The sequence below is a fragment of the Chenopodium album genome, chromosome 23 (assembly GCF_948465745.1).
Source record: "Chenopodium album chromosome 23, dcCheAlbu1.1, whole genome shotgun sequence".
NCBI lineage: Eukaryota > Viridiplantae > Streptophyta > Magnoliopsida > Caryophyllales > Amaranthaceae > Chenopodium > Chenopodium album.
This window is the reverse complement of record NC_137856.1, coordinates 32,133,079-32,153,600: the sequence shown is the minus strand read 5'-3', so window position 1 is coordinate 32,153,600 and position 20,522 is coordinate 32,133,079. Positions and strand designations below refer to the sequence as shown.

Here is a 20,522-nt window from a genome sequence, read left to right as displayed (position 1 = left end):
CAACCGGATTAGGTTGCCGGTTACCGGTGCTGGCAACCGGTTTTCACCTTCGGTTACCGCTACCTATTACATATTAAAAATAAATAAATAAGCAAACCGGAAACTACTTACCTTCCTTCCACCCATTCCGTCGTCGAAGTCGCCACCGCTGCTTGAGCACCGCCGCCAATTGCTTCCCGGTAATTCTCAAATATGTGGTGGTTGTGTGGTAAGAAAGGTGAGTGGTTGGTGTTTGAGAAGAGGGAAAAAAATAAGGCTGAAAAATGGGTTTGGGTTTAATAAGGGCAAAATTGTCAATTTGCTCAAAATGATGGCGGTGGCGATAAATTTGGACGGCGGTATTTAGCATTTCACTTTATATTTATGGAATGTTTTCGTTCGGTTTACTTCATCTTTAAAAAAAAAAAAAATACTCCATTCGTTTTTCATTTTTGTAGGCTAAATTGGAGAAAGTTTTAAAATAAGGTAGTGGGGGTAGGTAGAAGAATTATAAAAAAAAAAAAAAAAAAAGAGAGAATTGGAAAAGAGAGAATATGAAATTAATAAAATATGATTTATGTTGAGTTCACTAGTGAAATGAATTACGTAGTAAACATTGTAAAAGTTTTCTAAATAAGGAAATGGAGAAAATATTTAAATGGCCGAAAATGAAAAGTGAAACAAGTATTTAAAACAGAGGGAGTATAAAATTAATTTCAATTTAGTAAAAATAATTTCAGTTTAGTATAATTAAGTTATGTTCAGTAAAATATAGTAACTATAAAGAAGAATTATAATAGAAAATTAGTCAAAATAATTTCAGTTCAACAAAAATAATGTCAGTTCAGTTTAATTAATTCAGTTCCGTAAAATAAATTAAGTTCAGCAAAAATAATTTTAGCTCAGTTATTATGATTTCAGTTTAGCAAAAAAAAAAAAAAAAAAAAAACGTGAAGTGAACCGGGCCTTAGTTGAGAAAATTTAGAATGAGAAAATGAGTTAGACTTTGTTCGGTTTACTTTATTTTTGTTGAACTTAAATTAATTTTATTGAAGTTAAATTATTTTTGCTGAAGTTAAATTATTTTTGCTAAACTAAAATTAATATACTGAAATAAAATTATTTTTGCTAAACTAAAATTTTTTTTTACTGATTTTAAGCTATATATCTTCTTTACAGTTACTAAATTTACTAAACTGGAATTATTTTATCAATTTGAACTTATTTTTAATTAGCTGAAATTATTTTAATTAAAGTGAAATTATTTTAATTAAAGTGAAATTATTTAATGTAATATTATTTATATTGGTACTTTGTTGGTTTTAAAAAAAAGTTAATTTTAATTATTTGTGGTGTTCATGTTAGAACTTTTTACTCTATTAAACATAGAGTAATATAAATATGATTTCACAAATAAAGATTTTATTATTGCATATAAGAAATTCCTACTCTCTCTAAGAGCTCACTTTTTTTTAAAGCCTTGTTCTATAAGGGGGGACATTTACGAAAGTCTCTCACACCTGAAAGTCGAAGGACCAGCTGACTATTCCAGTCTTTAATTTTGTCTAAGGTTTCACAATACTTCGCATTATTCTACTCTTCTTGAGTTGTGGCTTCTATTTTGGATTTTCATTATGAGTAATGTACCTCAATAATTGATATCAATTTCACTTTGGGTATCTCAGATCAACCCAAACAAAGCTAACACTTATGACAAACCATTAACATGGACAATATGTTTTACCAACCTCAATAATTATTCGCACTTTGATTTGTAGTTTGTACTCGTATTTGATATCTTTTTCATTAATTATACTAGCCAAAAGTTCCTACTTCCTAGATTTAAGTATCCATGTTACTATATCTCTTAGCTATGTTAAACAAAAGTATCCATGTTACTAAGTTTAGGATAAAGCTTTTGATCAATGATAAACCGTTACATAACTAAAATTTCCTTAATTGTGATTTTTATATTGGGAATTATAATAAATGAGCTCATTTGACATAAGCTAGCGGAAGTGTTAAAATAAAATAGATAATTATTTTAAAATCTAAGTACGAGAATAACGGTCTACAAATTTAATGTTTTCCTAAGTGCCAAAGATGACAATACGTCTTACTCAACTAAATTTAAGAATAACTTTGTTAAGAAAATTACTCAGCAACCAACCTGAGGTTATAGAGTTCATCCTCTAACAAAAAATATATAAAAGAGAAGATACATTTAATATTAATATATTTTCTTTCCTATAAAATTCATCATGGTATATCAAAATTTTTTTTCACATGACATTATTCATCAAGCTCAAATTTTCTTTCTTCTCAAAGTATATACTCCATACCCGAGTAAATATTTCCGATCATAACGGTTACGCTACGTGGTTATGCAACCCTCCCACAAAACCAGAATAGGAAACTTAGGGTTCGTTTGGCATCGATGTGGTTTTCTGTTTTTTGGTTTTTTGTTTTTTAAAAGTACATTATATATGTCACATAATGAATCAAAAATTATTTAGACTTATTAAAATCATGATAATTTTGAAAACTGACAACAGAAAAGTGAAAACACCTTTTTCTTGTTTCCTGTTTTTGGTTTTTAGTTTTCAAAAAAACAGAAAACTGAAAACCAAAAATGATGCCAAACAAGCCCTTACATATTGTAATTATTTTATGTTTTTCTTCCTATCCTTCCTAAAATCTATCTACAAAAAATAAAAATAAAAATAAAAAATAAGAAAAAGAGACAAAACCCTAACTTGCACCAACGGGAAAAAAATTGAGAAAAACAATTAAAAATCTCTTCTCCTCTCCACTCAACACCTCTCCTCCACCACCATCGCCATTACCATGTCCGTCGACGGCGCATTTGATCGGAGAAAAGACCAATCGCCGGCGATCACCGCCGTCAACGGCAACATCAACGGCAATGGAGTCACGCTTTCTTCGGCGCCAACTTTCTGTCTTTCGTTGAACCCTAACAAAGAGCACAAACCCGACAATTACGATGACCTACCATTGGAGTACGATCCTATGCTTTTTACCTGTCTTGAACGTTACTTGCCTCCTTCGTTGTTGAGCTCTTCTCGTGATTCTAAGCTTCATTTTATGCGGGATATTTTGTTCAAGTATTCGCCTGAAGGAGAAAGAATTAGGGTGAGATTTGTGATGATTGTTGGTTGGATTTTGGGTTTTTGTTTTTGATTTTGGGAATTTTGTTGATTTGATGTGTTGTTTTTCGATTTTGTTTGGTTTTATGTTTTTAATAAGGCTCAGAAGCATCGGGAATACAGGCAGAAGATTATTTCGAATTATCAGGTAAATTTGTTGTTAAGTTCTTGGTGTTTGAGGAATTCTTTGATGATGTGAAATTGTTGATTGTAGTATTGTTGTTAAAGCTTGTGTGTTTGATTAATGGAATTGTTTGGAAATGATGAGGTGTGAGTTTTGAATTTTGGTTGATGGAATGTGGAATTGGTTTCGAATTGGATGTCGATATATCTAGGGTTTAGTTATGGTTAAGCATAGAAAATTGGGGGTCAAGGTTAATGTGAAGACGAGTGATTCGTTAGGGGATTAGGCCGTTGTTCTTGCTATATGTGATTTGAACAAGGCAGGATTATAGGTTTGTCTCCATTTATGTAGAAATATTAGATGTATGTCCATATTAGGATGTCCTGCTAAAAGTTGTCACCTTTAAAATAGTGATGGTTTGCAATGTTATTCTTCTGAATGCTGCCATATAGAATGATACATCAATTTTATTGGGCTTATTAGCGGAATTGTTGTCTTCTTAATTGTGAGGGGATTAAAAAATATGGCAAATTGACAACTTTCTATTGATAGTGGGATGATTACGTACAATAGTTTTGCAAAACCTTTGAGATTTTTTTGAATTGGAGGAGAAAATGTATCATTGCTATCCATACGTAGGTTGCTAGGTGCTTTTGAATTTTTATATACAGGGTATGTAGGATTTCAGATTCTGGTTCCTCTGTAACTTCTATGAAGTCACCCTGTCATCTTTTCCTTTTGATGGTTTTGTAAATTCTTTGGCGAGGGAGAAGGGTGAACCATCTTTTTTGTAATAAGAATAGGATTATCAATACAATTTGACATTTCATTGATAAATGGCACTGCTAGCATTCTTTCTTGTCTAGATTGCTTTGTCTACATGATTTGATGTAATAGATTTTTAGGATACCTCTTTTGGTACCTACCTGTGGTTTTGGTGGTGTTGATGTTTGAGTATAGTACTAAAAGGATCCTAGAAGAATACAATTATGAAATCTGATTTTGTGAAGTTAGGTTACTTGACCTGTGAGCAACTGAGCATGAGAAGGTCTATGTTTATTTAACAGTCAGTTGCAGTACTTTGTACCTTAGATTTCAGAGGTAGTTTGAGGTGTATTTATACTGATTAACAATTAAATACGGAGGATTTCTGTGAAGAAAATGGGTTCTGCTGATGCGTTAATGCACTTTTTAATTAGATTTTTCTATAACTATTATCCTGTTCTTTTTTCTGTTCCTATTTTCACTACCTTTGTGATTCATTTTGTTGTGTTTAAGACTGTTTTTCCAGCATCCTATTTCGAACTTTTGACGTCCTCTGATCTAGTATTAAGCTTTGATTGGCTCATTTAATTTTTTCTGAATTATTTTTTCTGGGTTTTCTAAACATTTTTTGTCTTTCTAATCTTATTATATTTGAACTTATCCTAATCTATTTTTTTTTGGGAAATAAAATTAAATAAGGTAAAAATAAGATCCAACAATCAGACCTGATTCTTCTCTTGGGAATACCTGATTCTTACCTATTTCTTTAAAAAAAAAAAAAAAAAAAAAAAAATCCTGTAACTTAAGTTTGCTTTCTGTCTGCAGCCACTTCACAAAGAGCTGTATAGCATGCATGCTACGAACTTCTTTGTCCCCTCGTTTCTTAAAGCAATTCATGATAATACAGAAGAAAGTTTTCGAAGTATAATGTCTGAGCCTGCACCTGGGATTTTTACCTTTGATATTCTACAGCCTCAGTTCTGTGATTTGTTACTGAAGGAGGTATATCGGCAGAATTAATGTTTGTTTGTCATGTTAGTTTCAATTTGTTTGGTTTTTTTTGTCTTACTTGATAGAAATCTCTTGCCTAGGTAGAAAATATTGAAAAGTGGGTTTGTGACTCAAAATGCAAAATCATGCGGCCAAATACAATGAATAATTATGGTGCTGTTCTTGACGACTTTGGCATGGAAACTATGCTTCATAAACTAATGGAGGATTTTGTACGTCCCATCTCTAAAGGTAATGCATATTTTTCTTAGTGTTTTAAGAATATTCAGATTCCTAGGATAGAAGCATGTTTATGAAGATACTAATGTGTGGCTAAATCTGTATGCAGTTTTCTTCCCCGAAGTTGGTAATACATAATTTTCTAAGTGTTTCAAGAATGTTCAATTGCCTAAGACAGAAGCATGTTTTTGAAGATACTAATGTGTGACTAAATCTGCATGCAGTTTTCTACCCTGAAGTTGGTGGATCCAGTTTAATTTCTCATCATGGATTTGTTGTCCAATATGGAATTCATAAGGATATTGACTTAGGTAAGTGTTCAGCCGCTCACTTGAAAGTTCTAACATGTACTTTTTCTCTAGGATTCATATGGCGCTTGATAATCTATTAATTACTTTTGCTTGCGGGCTTGATGTTTCTATTCATAGCCTTCATATAATCTTGTCTGAATGGAGTCCTGTTCAAGTCCTTTTAATATATTTCTTTTTTTGAAGACTCTTTTCTAAAGTAGGTTTCTGAGCTTATTTTTGCTGATGAATGCTAGTAAAATAAAAATTTAGCTGGTTGCAACTGGGAAATTTTGCTGTTGAATCAATTTTGGTGACTTTATCTTTTTTTGGTTGCATCATAGTAATTTTTTGATTCACAGGTTTTCATGTGGATGATGCTGAAGTCACTTTGAATGTATGCTTAGGCCAGGAGTTTTCTGGTGGAGAATTGTTCTTTCGAGGTGTTAGATGTGAGAAACATGTTAATACAGAAACACAGGCTGAGGTACTTGCCATTTGAGCTTTTCTTTTAATGAAAGAAGATCAATTTTTTCTTCTATATTCAATTCTATGTAAGCTTTTTCTTTGAAACTATAATATAATATGTACTTATAGACATGAAGTTAATGTAAATCATGCATTAGAGGTTCTGGTTACCATTCTTGATGACAACAAATGCACTTAGGCTGCAGCAGCATAAATACAACATATTTTAAGAGGTCATCAGGTCAACAAGATAATTTATTTTTTTCTGAGGTTATGTTGTGGAAAAATGTGAATTTTTAGAATATCACCTTCACATATATATTTGTTTATAAGAGTTTATTTACAAAGTAGTGCTGCTCACTGGATATATTAGACGCTTTGGAAGTTGATCTTATTGGTTGGCAAAGGCATGAGCAATGTTGACTTTTGATATTTTAGACAATAGAATAAGTATGTTTAATTCTTGTAAAGAATTCTATTATTAGACATAATTGTTTCCAAACTTTGTCTGGAGCTCAATCCTAGTTGGGCACTGAACTGGAGATGGAAATTTAAGCAGCGATAGCAATATGTGCTGGATTTTGGCATGAAAATGCAAAGCCAAACATGAGACCCTAAGGGGAGTTAGTGAGAGATAAATTGAATCTATAATTATTGCCTTCTTATAATCCGTCAGTCATTTAGTCATAATTTATCTTAATCTTCTAAGCTGTAACTGAAACTCTGATCTGAGAATAACAAAGGTTTATATTCCATCCTCTCTTGTAACCCATTTAGCACCCTCCCCCCCAAATTTTTTAATTTTTATGTTGGTTTCAAACCAATCTCGACTATTATGTCATCAAAATCTCAGATTCGGAGATTCCTGTATTTTATTTTGTCATTACTCAGGCAGCTAATTATAATCAATTAATCACACTTTATTCACTTGGCATAGTTGGCAAGTCCCCTTTGAAGTTGTTGCATTTCTTATTTTTCTTTCCCTTGGCATGTCCCCTTTGAAGCTGTTGCATTTTTTATTTTTCTTTCCCTACAGAGCTGCTGCACTTCATCTATTTCACTTGCATATTTTACTGCAGTTATCTCTTGGGCTTTAAACATTTGACTGTCAATAAGTTTTTTTTTTTCAAATAATTCTTAATATCCACTTTGTAGCGACAGATTCTGTCCTTTGCTCACACTATATTTTTGTTTCCAGTTACTTAATAGAGCTACATAACTTGCATTATGTTTCTTTTAACGATTTAGCCTGTAAAGCTACATGGAGTCTTGAGAAGGATGTTTACACCAATTTATAGGACAGAGGAGCATGTGGATGAAAATGTGGGAAGCAAATAAGTGTTTTTGGGATCAATTATGAAGTAGTTATTTCAATGCTTCGGCTCTTGCATTTATGGTCTTCTCACTACTTTAATATTTCTTCTGCATTTGTACTTTTTGAAAGTATTGCTCTCCTGTGGACATCTTATAAATGTTTTTGGGTCATAATAATTGTATTGTAGATTTTCCTTCTGATTTCCATGTGGTGCCATGGGTGGCACTTTCTTACTCAAATCATTTCTGTTTGGTTCAGGAATCATTGGATTACTCCCATGTTCCTGGACGTGCTATTCTTCATCGTGGTCGCCATCGCCATGGGGCTCGAGCCACTACCCAAGGGAGGAGGGTCAACTTGATTTTATGGTGCAGAAGGTATATCAGTTGCTTAGACATTGTGTGTAAATTGCTGGTTTTAAATTGTAAATTTCACATTTCCAAAAGGAAACTATTTTGACCTTTTGGAAAGAAGAATGGTGTTAATAATAGTTACCTTCTTAAAATGAGAACATTGTTGCTGCAATCCTATGATAAAAATAATCATGTCTTCCAAATTAGTCATCCTAGTCGGATTTTGAGGTGTGTCTTTCCTGGTTCCATCATAAATTTGCTAAAATTTGAGGTTAACCACTCATTTCGCCTTTTTATTTTAATTTTTAATGTAACATGTATTATCCATAGCGTATCACAATTTATTGCGTTTGTTTGGCTCTCACAATTCCTGTCATCTGTGGTTGTCTGAAGAGCGTAGTTGATGATTATATAATTAAGCAGCACTATCCGTTTTGACCAAGGTGGACTACTATGTGGTGCATGGTCAGCGCTAGAAATGCACAATTTCTACTATTATTTACCCCTCTGATTTGTTGACGCAGTGCTGTCTTCCGGGAACTGAAGAAATATCAGACGGATTTCTCTAGCTGGTGTGGGGAGTGTCAACGGGAGAAGAAAGTTAGGCAGCAGCTGTCAATTTCTGCAATGAAAGAGGTAGATTAACTGCCATGCATCTACATCTTTTAAAGTTCCTTTTGCCTTTCTCCTTTAAAGCTGTTGTGGTTTCTAGTCTCCTTAAAAGTTCCTCTGTTATAGTACAAGGCTTGCACATCTTTTGGAATTTTTACTTTCAACCACTAATTAGTAATTACTCAAAAATAGAAGTATGTATACAAAATTATGGATAGTATTAGGGTTCATCTAAAAGTTTTTTCATAATGATATTTTGCTTTTTATATCAATAACTAACATAAAGCTGTAATTATTAGCTAAAGCTTACTGTAAGAAAGTGTGTTATACTCTGTATTAAATAGAGGGATTATATGAGAGCTGAATGCTAAATTATCATGTATCGCACCGTGTTGTTACAGGAATTGTTGAAGAAGGAAGGGGAATCAACATCCTAAGCCACTTGTATCTATGGTCACCTTGTAAAAACCGGGGTCATCCTAATAGAGAAAATTATTAATATTGTCAATATTTAGCAGTAAGGAGTAAAGGTCTTGCCGTATGATTTTGTTGTAAATTTGGGTCTTCATATTCTTGTATGTCTCGTGTATGTTGTAGCCATACTCTTCGGATTGGCTAACTCACCGAGTACTCAGCCTCCCATGTGTCTTTTGCACATGCTTTCATAATGTGAGAGGAGCATTGTATCCTTTTTGCATCAGATGCTTCCTCATATTTTTCTACGGAGTAGTAGTTTCGAAAATAGTCATTGGTTTGTGAACTTTGTATGGGAGGAGCAGTTTCTTTTTCTTATTTATTTTCCGCATTTGATATTTCAGATGCATCAATGTTTGGTCAGATTCTAGAAATTATTTCCTCTATTGGATTTAGCTTACATTCGGGTTTATCACAAAATAGGGTTCAGCGTAAATTACTGAAGCTGGGTGCTTGTTGCGAGCTAACCTGACAGCTAGTGGAAGGATAAGTTTAAGTAGTCTAGACAAGCTGTTGAGGTATAACTCTATTGCAGGAGAAATCTAGTGATTCAAGCTGGCTCAAATTCAGTAGTACTAGTTTACAATAGCAGTCAGAATTTTGGATATTAGGTATCCGCTATGACGGGATGATAAGCCCGTAATTTAATTTGAAGCATTAGCTTAACTGAGTGATGTTAACCAGAAATGACCATGGTTCCATTTAAGAACGCAATGTAAATTAGACTATTGCGGAGGGATTAGTTAGACTGAAAGCGGCAACAATAACTAGAAATAGTATCATGCCTTTATACTTGTACAACTTTTAAAGTTTTACAAACTAATAAACTATTGGCCCTTCCAAGCTATTGTTGCTCAAGTCAATATAACCTATCTGGGAAGAAGCTATGCTTGAAAATTCGTTGTCATCGAGTATAATTACGGAAAGATGGTGGAGACTTGAAAGGGACTTGTGGATTTCACCCTTCAAGTCACAATTGGACATGCTCAAGACTTGAAGGTGAGGGGGCGATGATGATAACGCTTGGCACCATTTACCCCCCATGGCTGAATTATGGATACCATCAAGATAGAGTTCTTTGATATAAGTCAGGTTTCGAATGATTGTTGCCAAATTTGGCTTCTTCATGTATAACGGTGAACCTGATATATGAAGGACAACTAAATTGACAAGTTGTGATATTCCAATAGGTACCTGTCCGCTGAAGCCTACCCCGGACAAATTGAGGTAAGTGAGGCTTGTCAGTGTGCCAATTTTTGATGGAATTCACCTTGCAACCCATTATTGTTAGCCAAATTCAAGCTCTGAAGGAACTGAAGATGAAACAAACTACTTGAGTTGTCGATGCCACCAATGATAGATTTGCCACTCAAATCAAGCCCAATGACTCGACCATTGGAGTTGTCACATGTGACACCGCTCCAGTGGCAGCAATCAGTGCTTTGATTCCACCCCTCAAGCTGGTCTAAAGCGAAAGGATAGAATGTAAGATTGTTCTTTAACTCGAGCAGTAAAGACTTTTGATCGTGGAGACATTGGCAAGAAACAAAAGGTGTACAACAGCAAGTGCACAGCCAAACAATCAAGATTAAGAGAAAAGGCCAAGAAGAAGAAATGAGTGGAATTGTTTTCATTTTGGAGATAAGAGTGAAGCAGTACACGTGGGGTACTAGGAGTAGGAGAGTTGTTTGTGAATGAATGAAAACGTTGTTGATATTCAACTATTTATACAACTTAAGGTATATGCTCAAACATGAAGTATAGTGGCTAAGCTAGTACTTACAAAGGACAACTACCTTTCCATAAATAATAATGCAACGTAACAAAGACGGTTGAATTTGGTTGCATGGAGTTATGCACATACACGGTAGATATTGCTATCATTTCGGTAAGAAATTGTCAAACTGAAGAATATCAATATCACGAGGTCGGTCATTATAAGTTTAAAGTGGAAAATATGCACTTATTTTTTCTGGAAAATTTACTAACTTTTTGACTTGGAACTTTGGAAGTCATTAGTTTTAAATTGATGTTTCATCTATATATCCATTATAATGCTAGTGCAGTAGTGCTACACTTATTTATAGTTATGATTTCATGCTATGATTTTATTTATTTGAAAAAAAGGAATATGTTACGACTTTTATAAATCATACCGCGTCTGCTATTTACTAGTATTACTACGAGTATAATTCATTATTTCATCATACGCACGTAAAACTCTTGTTTACCACATTGCATTTTTCTTCTTCTTCTTCTTCTTTTTTTTTTTTTTTTTTTTTTTTTTTTTTTTTTTTTTTGTTTTGTTTTTTGGGTGCAATCCACATTGCCTTTCTGTAATTAGAATGGGACATGTTCTTGAAAATTGACTGGCTTTTATAATTTAAAGTTGGACATTGCTTCTTCAATATCTCGTCTAAGCTAAGGCCTAAGGGCATATGTAACTAGCAAAACTAGTCCTCAAAGTCTCGAATAGTTGTATATGTCCTTAATTTTCAAGCTATTGTTATATGACAATGAAAAATGTCATAACTAATCTTTGTTAGTTTACCAGTCAAGTCTCATATAGTCGTATGTGTTCTTTATTTTCCAGCTATAGTTATGTGATGACGAAGAAAAATTTGTCATTATGTTTAGCAGTCAAGTCATTAAAATATTCCTAGCTAAGTAACATCCTTGTAGTGTATGACTGTATGTGTATAAAATAAAATAATAAAAACCTACTCAATACTGGATTGGTGTGGTGCTCTTAACAATTTCATTGGCCATGGACTATCTATTTTCTATATACTCAATACTGGACTAGTGTGGTAAATTTTAATTTAATACAAGTATTATATTTTTATTCACTTATAAATATTGTTGAACACTAACCTTTTAATTTAGTTTTTATTACACTTACAAATTTTTAATAAATCGGGATATTGCTCGGGACAATAACTAGTTAATAGCTAAAGCTTATTGTAAATAAGAGTATGTTATACTCCGTATCGAATAGAGGGATTATATATATGAGAGCTGGATACTAAACTATCATGTATCACACCATATTCTTACAGGAATTGTTGAAGAAGGAAGGGGAATCAACATCCTAAGTCGCTTGGTATGAATATGGCCACCTTGTAAAAAGTGGGGTCATCCTAATTTTTTTTTTTTTTGGTGAAGGAGAGGGGCAAGCCCCATTACAAAACAAAGAAAAGAAAGCTGAAAAAACGAAACTGGAACAAGAAAAAAGAAAACAGCAAGCAAAGAAAATAACTAACTAGTGTGTCAACAAGACACTTATTCAGCCACGAGTGAGACACTATCAACCCCACTGAGCTCGACCTTCCGGCACCAACCTAGGCAACGCCAAACCTCCCAAATCCTCCAATAAAACTACACGAAGGTCCTTCGGGACCGCCTCAATCATGACAAGATTTTGAGATGTCGTCACACCAAAATTAGCAAGCCAATCCGCCGCCCTATTAGCTTCTATAAAACAATGTGAAATCTTGACATCCCAACCCCTGCCAGAAATTAGTGCCTTGCACTTTCGGATTAGATGAATGTATGGAGAGTGAGGTGGAACTTCATCCACCAGCATATTGGTGACCACTTCTGAGTCCAGGGAAATATGAACTTTACGATGTCCACCCTCCCACGCTACAATGAGACCTCTCATGACAGCCATTAGCTCAGCTTTGGTGCATGTGCAGATACCACAGTTCATTGCAAAACATTCAGGGGGCGTTTGGTTCACAAAGTGGTATGGGGTTGGAATCAGGAATGGGGTTAAGGTGGTATCGGATTGGAACTTGATACTTAATACCATGTGTTTGGTGTAATTCTGGAATGGAATATCTCACTATTCTCTCCTTTTATTTGATACCTAAGGGAATGGAATGAGCCAAACCCACCTCCCCCCCAAGGTTTCTAAACCCCATACCTCATGGGTTTGAGGTATGGGTTTGAAATTCATATTTCTGTCAACCAAACATATGGTATGGGTTTTAGTCATTCTAAACTCATACCTCATACCTATATTTCGTGAACCAAACGCCCCCTGAGAGTTCCCCATTACAGCCACGAATTAAACCACCAGCACCTACTCGTCCCGGGTTACCCTTCGAAGCCCCATCAGTGTTTAGTTTAACCCATCCAATGTCTGGCTGAGTCCATCTAATTAAGATCTCTTCTCTTCTCCGCTTTCCTTTCTGAAGTCCTAGCCCCACACTTCTCTCCATAGCTTGCTTAATTAAACCAATTCGAGCAAATATGAAGCCAACCTGATCCACTGGAATATTTGGATTCTCATTAAAGCACCTTTCATTGCGCCATTTCCATAGCCACCAACAAGCCACCGAGAACACCCTAGGCCATTCCTCACCTCTCACATCATCCCCACCCGACACATCATCCAGAATCCAGTCTAAGACAGAGTTACTCTGTACATTAATACTATCGAGCACCCCCATTCTCCTCCAAACTGCCTTAGCTGCAGGGCATTCCTTGAGGATATGCATCACAGACTCCTCATTAGCCCCACACACCCCACATCTTGGGTCTGTAGTTAGGTTTCGAATAAACCTGTTTTTATTCGTCATAAGCCGATCTTGGGCTGCCAACCAAAGGAAGAAATTGATTCGTTGAGGAACTGGGAGGCGCCAAATTATCTTCCAACCTCTAACACTTTCAATATCACCTGCATTCTCATCACGAATGATAGAAATAGCCGACTTAATCGTGAATTTTCCAGTCGAAGACCCATTCCAATACACCTCATCTATCGCTTCCTCATCTTCAATCACGCAATTGGAAGCTATTTTCCCTAGGACTTGCTCAGACAAATACTCCGCAAATAACTCAATTTTCCAACCCACATTTACATCCCACATTTCTCGCACTGTCATATCTTGGATGTGGAGAGGAGGTTCCCTGCTAGCATATTCAATAAGGGGTTTATCTGTAGCCCATCGATGATGCCAGAAAAACGTGCGGTTTCCATTACCCACTGCCATGTTAATACCCTTTTTCACAATGTCGATACTACTCATAATACCCTTCCAAGTTCGCGAAGCATTAGCTTTATCACAAAACATATCTAAATCGCACCGGCTATTACAGTACTTAGCCCTTAAAATTCTAGACCACAGAGCATGTGGTTCAGCTAGGAGTCTCTATCCAAGCTTTGCAAGAAAGGCTTTGTTGGCATCACGCATAGCATTGAAGCCTAATCCTCCTTCATCTCTCGGCCTTGTAATGTTAATCTAAGAGATCATATGAACTTTGCGCTTATCATCTCTCTCTCCCCATAAGAACTTTCTGTTCTTCCTATCAATTTCATCGCACGTCGATCGAGGAAGTTTAGCAGATTGCATGGTATAACTCGGCAAGGTGCTCAAAGTAGATTGAACAAGAGTCGCTCTACCCGCAATTGAGAGGGATTTGACCTTCCACCCCGCCAGCTTGCCATTAACTTTATCTACCAAATATTGGTATTCCCTTTTCGATGATCTCCCATTACTCATCGGCACCCCTAAGTAGGATCCAAAATCCTCAGTTTGTTCCATTCCAAGGCACTCACACACTTTATCTCTCACATCAAAATTTGTATTGTTAGAGAAAAAGACCTTCGACTTCGCCATGCTCACTTTACTACCTGATGCATCACAAAACCTTTGAAGGCAATCATTCATTAATCTTGCTTGATCCTCCAAAGCCTCACTAAACAAGACTAAATCGTCAGCAAACACAAGGTTCGACACGGCTGGGCCGTTCCTACTAGCACGAACAGGTTTCCATCCACCAAGTTTCACTTCTCTGTCAATTAGATGGGCTAGCCTTTCCATACAAATAACATAAATGTACGGAGATAGTGGATCACCTTGTCTAATGCCACTAGTTGGAGAAAAGACATCCATGGGCTCCCCATTCCACAAGATACGAAGTTTAGCCGACATAATGCATTGCATAGTCATCACCTCGACCATGGATTGTGGTAAACGAAGTTCCATAAGAGACTCTCTAATAAAATCCCATCGAAGCTTGTCATAAGCTTTTTCAAAATCAATCTTGACCACCATAACTCCACTACGGCCTTGCTTATATCTCATCGTATGAAGCATCTCTTGCATAATGACAACATTATCTATAATTTGTCTCCGGGGAACAAACGAACACTGAGTCGGGGAAATTAGCGAAGGTAAAACCGGTTTTAGCCGATTAACTATTACCTTGGTCACTAATTTATATGTGATATTACACAAACCAATAGGACGGAATTGATTTGCCTTCTCCGGGGTCTCCACCTTAGGAATAAGAACCAAGAATGCATCGTTCAAACCATCCGGAAAATCTCTACCTTCCAACACATCCTTCACCATACTGACAATACAGATCCCAAAATTTCTGATAGAAAATTGGTTGAAAGCCATCCGTCCCCGGGTCATCCTAATTAATAAGGGATGTTTCTACTATGATCTTCTTTATTATGACCATGATTATACTTAATTATAATAAATTGGTTGATTTTTGATTTTTTTTTTTAAAAAAATGTTGGTAAAACCTTATTTTTAATTTTTTTTTCCATTTTTAATTAATTTTCTTATTTCCAAAAATTAATTAATGATTTTCCAACTTTTTTTTTATTTTTGAAATTATTTAATTAAAATCTATTATTAATAAAATCCAAATTAAGATTAAATTAAAAAATTTGTTCTTCATAGTTTCATCAAGTTTGTTCATCAATTGATGAAATTATCCATAAATTTAGATCTATGTCCCTTAAATTCAGTTACGCGTCAATTTTTAGGGTTTCAAGGACTCAAAAAAAATATCTGAAAAATTTACATGGTGCCCTCCTGAGGTTGGAAAAAGGCTTTTAATTTGATAACAGTGATGGGTCTTGAAAAAAAAACCCGAAATCAAATGTGGTACTGGAATAAATAGCCGAAAATTTTGCACGGTGATCCTAGGGTCAAATGGAGGTCTATGAATAGTCATTCAGGGTTTAAAAGGTCATAAGTTGATGTTGGGACACCAATAAAGAAATGTCAAATCTTGTTGAAGAAAGTTTACATATCTAATTAAACTTTAACAGGGATACTATCACTCGCTTGATGTAGCAAAAGTGACCCGCAACCAATTACTCGACTTGATACTGATCACTCGAACTTTTTTAGGAGACCTAAATATTCACCCGACTTGAATATTCCCAAAATTTAGCGTAATGTTTAATTTGGTGGATTTTAAAGCATTTATACCACACCGACAATGATCCGAATTTAATCTAACCTAATTGAAATGTAAAATGTTAATCACATGAATTGACCCAACCTGAACTAACCGCCCTCAATCCCAACCCAAACAACGCGATTGACACTTCTAAAGTGCATAAGAAAATAAACAGAAAAACACAGACCCCAATTTTATTATTGATATGCTCAATTTGGACAATCCTAATATAAAAATCCATGCAATTCTCCAAGATATTAAACATCAACTCAATGTTCAACAAAAAAAACACCCAAAACCATTTCTTTCTATCTAAATTTCATCCAACTAACTAAATTTGAAACAGTATTTGAATATTTATGTGATCCCAACTTTAATCCTTCTGGGTTAGACATACTGAACCTTGGTCATGAAGGAATGATGATTTCTATTAAAAGTTAAAAAACCCAACTCTTTGGTACGTCTGTTTATTCACCTCTGTTGAAGAGATTTGTTTGTTATACCCCTGTTTCTGAAAAGCTAATTATAATAAATCATATGCTTCAAATTTGCTTGATGGTAGTCTAAATCAAGGTTTCACATTTTAGCATAATAATATAATGGTGACAACATTCTCTCTGTCATGTATGATAAGGCCTTTCAAATTTGTTCATCAATTTTTTTTTTTAAGACAAATTGGTGATGACATTTACCAATTAATCCATAGCCCCATGCTTTACAACATAGAAAAAGGAACAACATCATACCATCAAAGCAAAACCAAAAAAAAAAAAAAAAGTAGCATTATGCATGCGAAGGTACTATGAAACGACTTGGCTGAGCTAATTTATTCCTATTAATTTGTGAAGTAAAAAAGTTTATATTTATTCAAAAAATGAGTAAAAATCCAAAACATTCAGCCTAAAACAAAATAAAACCATCAAACAACAAAAAATTCACCAGTTTAATAAGGCGATGAATATAACTACCATTAGAGGTACGAATTCCAGAACAACCACAACATATCTTCGTAAACAATTTAAAATTAGCAAAAAAGGAAGAATATATAAGTATATATATATATATATATATATATATATATATATATATATATATATATATATATATATATATGTTAGAAACTAGGGAAGTGTTGGTGGGCTTATATGGTGATTTGGAGTAGTAGTATAGAAGGAGTGCAAAGTATACAAGAGGTTGATTTTTTTTATTGATTTGGTATACATTGCCATCTATTTATACCCTTGCTTAGAACTCTCTAGATCTAACTAGTGTAACTGTGTAACACTAATCTAAGAATATTCTATGATAATGTCTCCTACATTTTTCTTAAGTACTTACTTCCAAGATTTTTCTAAATTGTCTTATGTTTCATGGTATTTCTCTACAAAATATTTTCAAACAACATAATGCAAGATTTTTCTAAATTACTACAAGCATATTTAAAATAGCTACATTATCCTATTATCTTTAGATTAATTTCACTTCAATTTAGTTTCTAATATCCTCCTGCTTATAAAATATTCAGTTAGTTCAGTCAATCAAAACAAGCCCTTACATACTAAATCTGTAATTCTATAATTTTTAATACTAAAACAACAACCGCTGGCATTATCCCTTTTTTCAAATTGTACATGTGTCAACTTCTCTTTCAATTTTTTCCCGCCTTAACTATTTTTTCTCTTCCAATCTTCTTTACTTTTTTAATTTTTGATTATTTTTTTATTTTGAAAAGTTAATATTAACTACAAAATACTTTTATACAATACATTATCTTAAGTTATATTCTCTCCAAATAAAAATTGTTACCTATGGATAATCTTAAAGAGAGCAAATATTAACCATGTATTTATGTGATTACTCCTTCTAATTACAAAGGGCCTGTTCACATTTACCTAATTTCAGTTCAGTTTAGTTCAGTTCAGCTCCAATTAGTTCAGCTCCAATCAGTTCAGTTCAACTCTTAATTTTTCTCTCTCATAAAATATTCATTTCAGTTCAGTTCAGTTCAGTTCGGTACAGCTCCAATCAGTTCAGTTCAGTTCAGTAAATGTGAATAGGCTCAAAGTCCACTAAATTTTGTTGCACCAAAAAAAAAAAAACAAAATCCACTAAATTTTGTTGTAGAAATAAATTTTCTTTTGATTATATTATTTTAACTTTTGTAGTTTTGTTTATGCGAATACAAAGAAGTTACATGTTTTGAGTGATAACATGACTTGAAAATGTAAACAATTATAACTTATTTTTATAACGGGAGCTAATCTAGTGTGTGGAATAATGGTCAGCCAAACCTCCATGACAAAAGAGTCGGCTGTAAAAGATCGACCATGAAATATGGGGTGTTCAGGCATTTTAACATCACCTATAGCTGAGTCACTCTTCATATTATATAGGACGTATTTTCTTCCTCAATAGCAACTGTTGCATTTCACAAAACAAATATCTGCACGTTAAAGCTGATCACCATATTTAACCAAGGATTGTCCATTACCTAAAACTTGATATCCCACTTACCATTCTTATAGTCTGTAAGTTGATTAACAGAATATACCCCTTCCAAGAAACAGATTGCATTGTTCAAGCTATAAGTAGCCAGTCGAAGGTGCCCTTCACTTAGCTCGATACGACTACCATTATATGCTATTTCCTTTGGGATGGGAATTGACCTACAGGTTCATTTAATGGATCGTATGCAATGAGGCATGAGCCACCATTCCAATGGAATATCCCTTGGTAGACTACAATTGTACAAAAATCGAACGTATCAGTATCATATTCATTCAGTGTCGTATGTACCCCTCGATGGTCCCAACGAACAACACGGACCTGGTGGGCAAGGTACACTATATATGTCCCAACATCTTGTTTGTGAAGATAAAAAACGAGTGTAGAAAAACTCGTCTTTTTTGTGCCTTTTACGCTCGATCTCCAACACAATGAACTCAACCTTATGAGTAAAATTGGGGTCCAAGGAATAGCACCTTTTTTTTTTTTTTTTTTTTTTTTTTTTTTTTTTTTCAAGAAAGGATGCATAGATGGGGGCTGCCCAGTTAATCTTCATGATTAACAATTTTGTCAATCTTTTCTGCCATGTCAGAATCTTGGAATAGAGAAAGTCCAGTCAGCAGGCGAGTCACGATACACGTTGGCATACTTTTGTAAACGGCGCTGTTGTTACTTAATGGGGTTGTTACTAGCTTGACAGTGGAAGATGAAAGTTATGCTGCATTTAATGTTGGTAGTTGGTGGTTTATGGTTTATAGAACATTCATTTCCAAGTGACGTAATATTAGTCCATTTCGTGGAATTTGACCCTTAAATTGAATCTAAAACACAAAAATATAGAAATATTGCTATCATTTCTATTTATTTGAATTTGATTAATAAATACTTCGTATAAAATATTAAACATGAATATTGTGTGTTCATTAAATTCGAATATCTTACGTAAATGTTTTATGCTTTTTTATTACTGTAAAAATTAAATTTACTATTTAAAATATATACTTGTACTTTTTTTGTTTTTAATATTTGTAACATACACATTTTTACCGTACATAAGAAAAATGCACCTCAAATGATTTAAAATATGGTTAACTGATTGATAATAGTATGTGGGTCATGAGTTTTAAATAAGAAAAAATTTACGACTTAACAAAAAAAAAAGGTTCAAATATGGTGTGTTGCAACTTGCAAGTATTATGAATTCAACTTAAGAAAGTGTTACAAGTTTCTAAAACCAGAGGCCGTATTAAATTCATTAAAATTTAGGACATTTTGTGAAAAACTACTTTATAAAGAACTTTTTTTGCGAGAAACTATCTAATTAAAAAAATGTTGTAAGAAACTACCTTATAAAAGAATAAATGTTGTAAAAGACTACCCTTGGTCGAAAAATCATCATTGACTTTTATTTTCCGGCGTTGATCATGTCACGTGCCAATTAAGAAAAAAAGGAGGAAAAAGTGAATTAAAAGTCACGTGATGTGGTCAACGTCGGAATTTGAAAGTCAACGGTGACTTTCCGATCAATGGTAGTCTCTTACAACATTACCCTTTTATAAGGTAGTTTCTTACAACATTTTTTTATTAAGCAGTTTGTCGCAAAAAAAGTATTTTATAAGGTAGTTTTTTACAAAATGTCCTAAAATTTACTCATGAAGACCATGAGAGGATATTGATATAATATTAAATGTAGCTTTTGGCCCAAAAAAAGAAAAAAAAGAAAAAAAAGAAGGAAAAAAAAAAAAAAACTCACCTCCAAATCTTTTTAAAACACTAACGTAAGTGTGACCCTCAAAGAAACACGATTGGTAAATTTTAACACTTAGAAATACAAAGGAGGAGTTAATGATACTCCCTCCGTCCCTAAATTACAATCCTCTTTGGAAATTTACACGGGAATTAAGAAGGGAAGAATAAGACAAATAACAATAATTAGATAATGCAATGGGAAGTACAAAGATAGATTAGTTATTACTCATGACATGTCATCAATCCTTGCAAAAAAAAAGGACCAATCACATGCTCCTA

At 34.0% G+C, this 20,522-nt stretch overlaps 2 protein-coding genes across 4 annotated transcripts; one reads left to right on the top strand and one right to left on the bottom strand.

The window, feature by feature from the left end:
• Positions 1 to 2,767: 2,767 nt before the first annotated feature.
• LOC145608094 (2-oxoglutarate and iron-dependent oxygenase domain-containing protein CP2-like) lies at positions 2,768 to 8,997 on the top strand. Of its 3 annotated transcripts, none has more exons than XM_081663695.1 (10): positions 2,768 to 3,132; positions 3,253 to 3,294; positions 4,861 to 5,037; positions 5,127 to 5,277; positions 5,375 to 5,392; positions 5,490 to 5,576; positions 5,915 to 6,039; positions 7,594 to 7,712; positions 8,213 to 8,324; positions 8,702 to 8,997. In XM_081663695.1, the coding sequence occupies exons 1-10, from the start codon at positions 2,827 to 2,829 to the stop codon at positions 8,735 to 8,737; spliced, it is 1,173 nt and encodes a 390-aa protein (XP_081519821.1). In that variant the 5' UTR covers positions 2,768 to 2,826; the 3' UTR covers positions 8,738 to 8,997. The 3 variants fall into 3 exon arrangements, with proteins under 3 accessions (XP_081519821.1, XP_081519820.1, XP_081519822.1); XM_081663694.1 differs by having other exon boundaries at positions 3,247 to 3,294; XM_081663696.1 differs by lacking the exon at positions 5,375 to 5,392 and having other exon boundaries at positions 3,247 to 3,294.
• A 596-nt stretch (positions 8,998 to 9,593) lies between these two features.
• LOC145607388 (receptor-like protein 49) lies at positions 9,594 to 10,408 on the bottom strand. The gene is made up of 2 exons (XM_081663057.1): positions 10,045 to 10,408; positions 9,594 to 9,916 (listed from the first exon to the last, which is right to left on the bottom strand). The coding sequence occupies exons 1-2, from the start codon at positions 10,406 to 10,408 to the stop codon at positions 9,594 to 9,596; spliced, it is 687 nt and encodes a 228-aa protein (XP_081519183.1).
• Between the last annotated feature and the right edge of the window lie 10,114 nt (positions 10,409 to 20,522).

What these genes read in the sequence shown, in the direction of transcription:
- LOC145608094 (XM_081663694.1), top strand. Translation starts at nt 2,827, where the DNA reads ATGTCCGTCGACGGCGCATTTGATCGGAGAAAAGACCAATCGCCGGCG. An exon ending in GTGATTTGTTACTGAAGGAG is followed by an intron (nt 5,038 to 5,126) that starts GTATATCGGCAG and finishes TCTCTTGCCTAG; the next exon opens with GTAGAAAATATTGAAAAGTG. An exon ending in TTGATTTTATGGTGCAGAAG is followed by an intron (nt 7,713 to 8,212) that starts GTATATCAGTTG and finishes TTGTTGACGCAG; the next exon opens with TGCTGTCTTCCGGGAACTGA.
- LOC145607388 (XM_081663057.1), bottom strand. Translation starts at nt 10,408, where the DNA reads ATGAAAACAATTCCACTCATTTCTTCTTCTTGGCCTTTTCTCTTAATC. An exon ending in TAACAATAATGGGTTGCAAG is followed by an intron (nt 9,917 to 10,044) that starts GTGAATTCCATC and finishes TTCATATATCAG; the next exon opens with GTTCACCGTTATACATGAAG.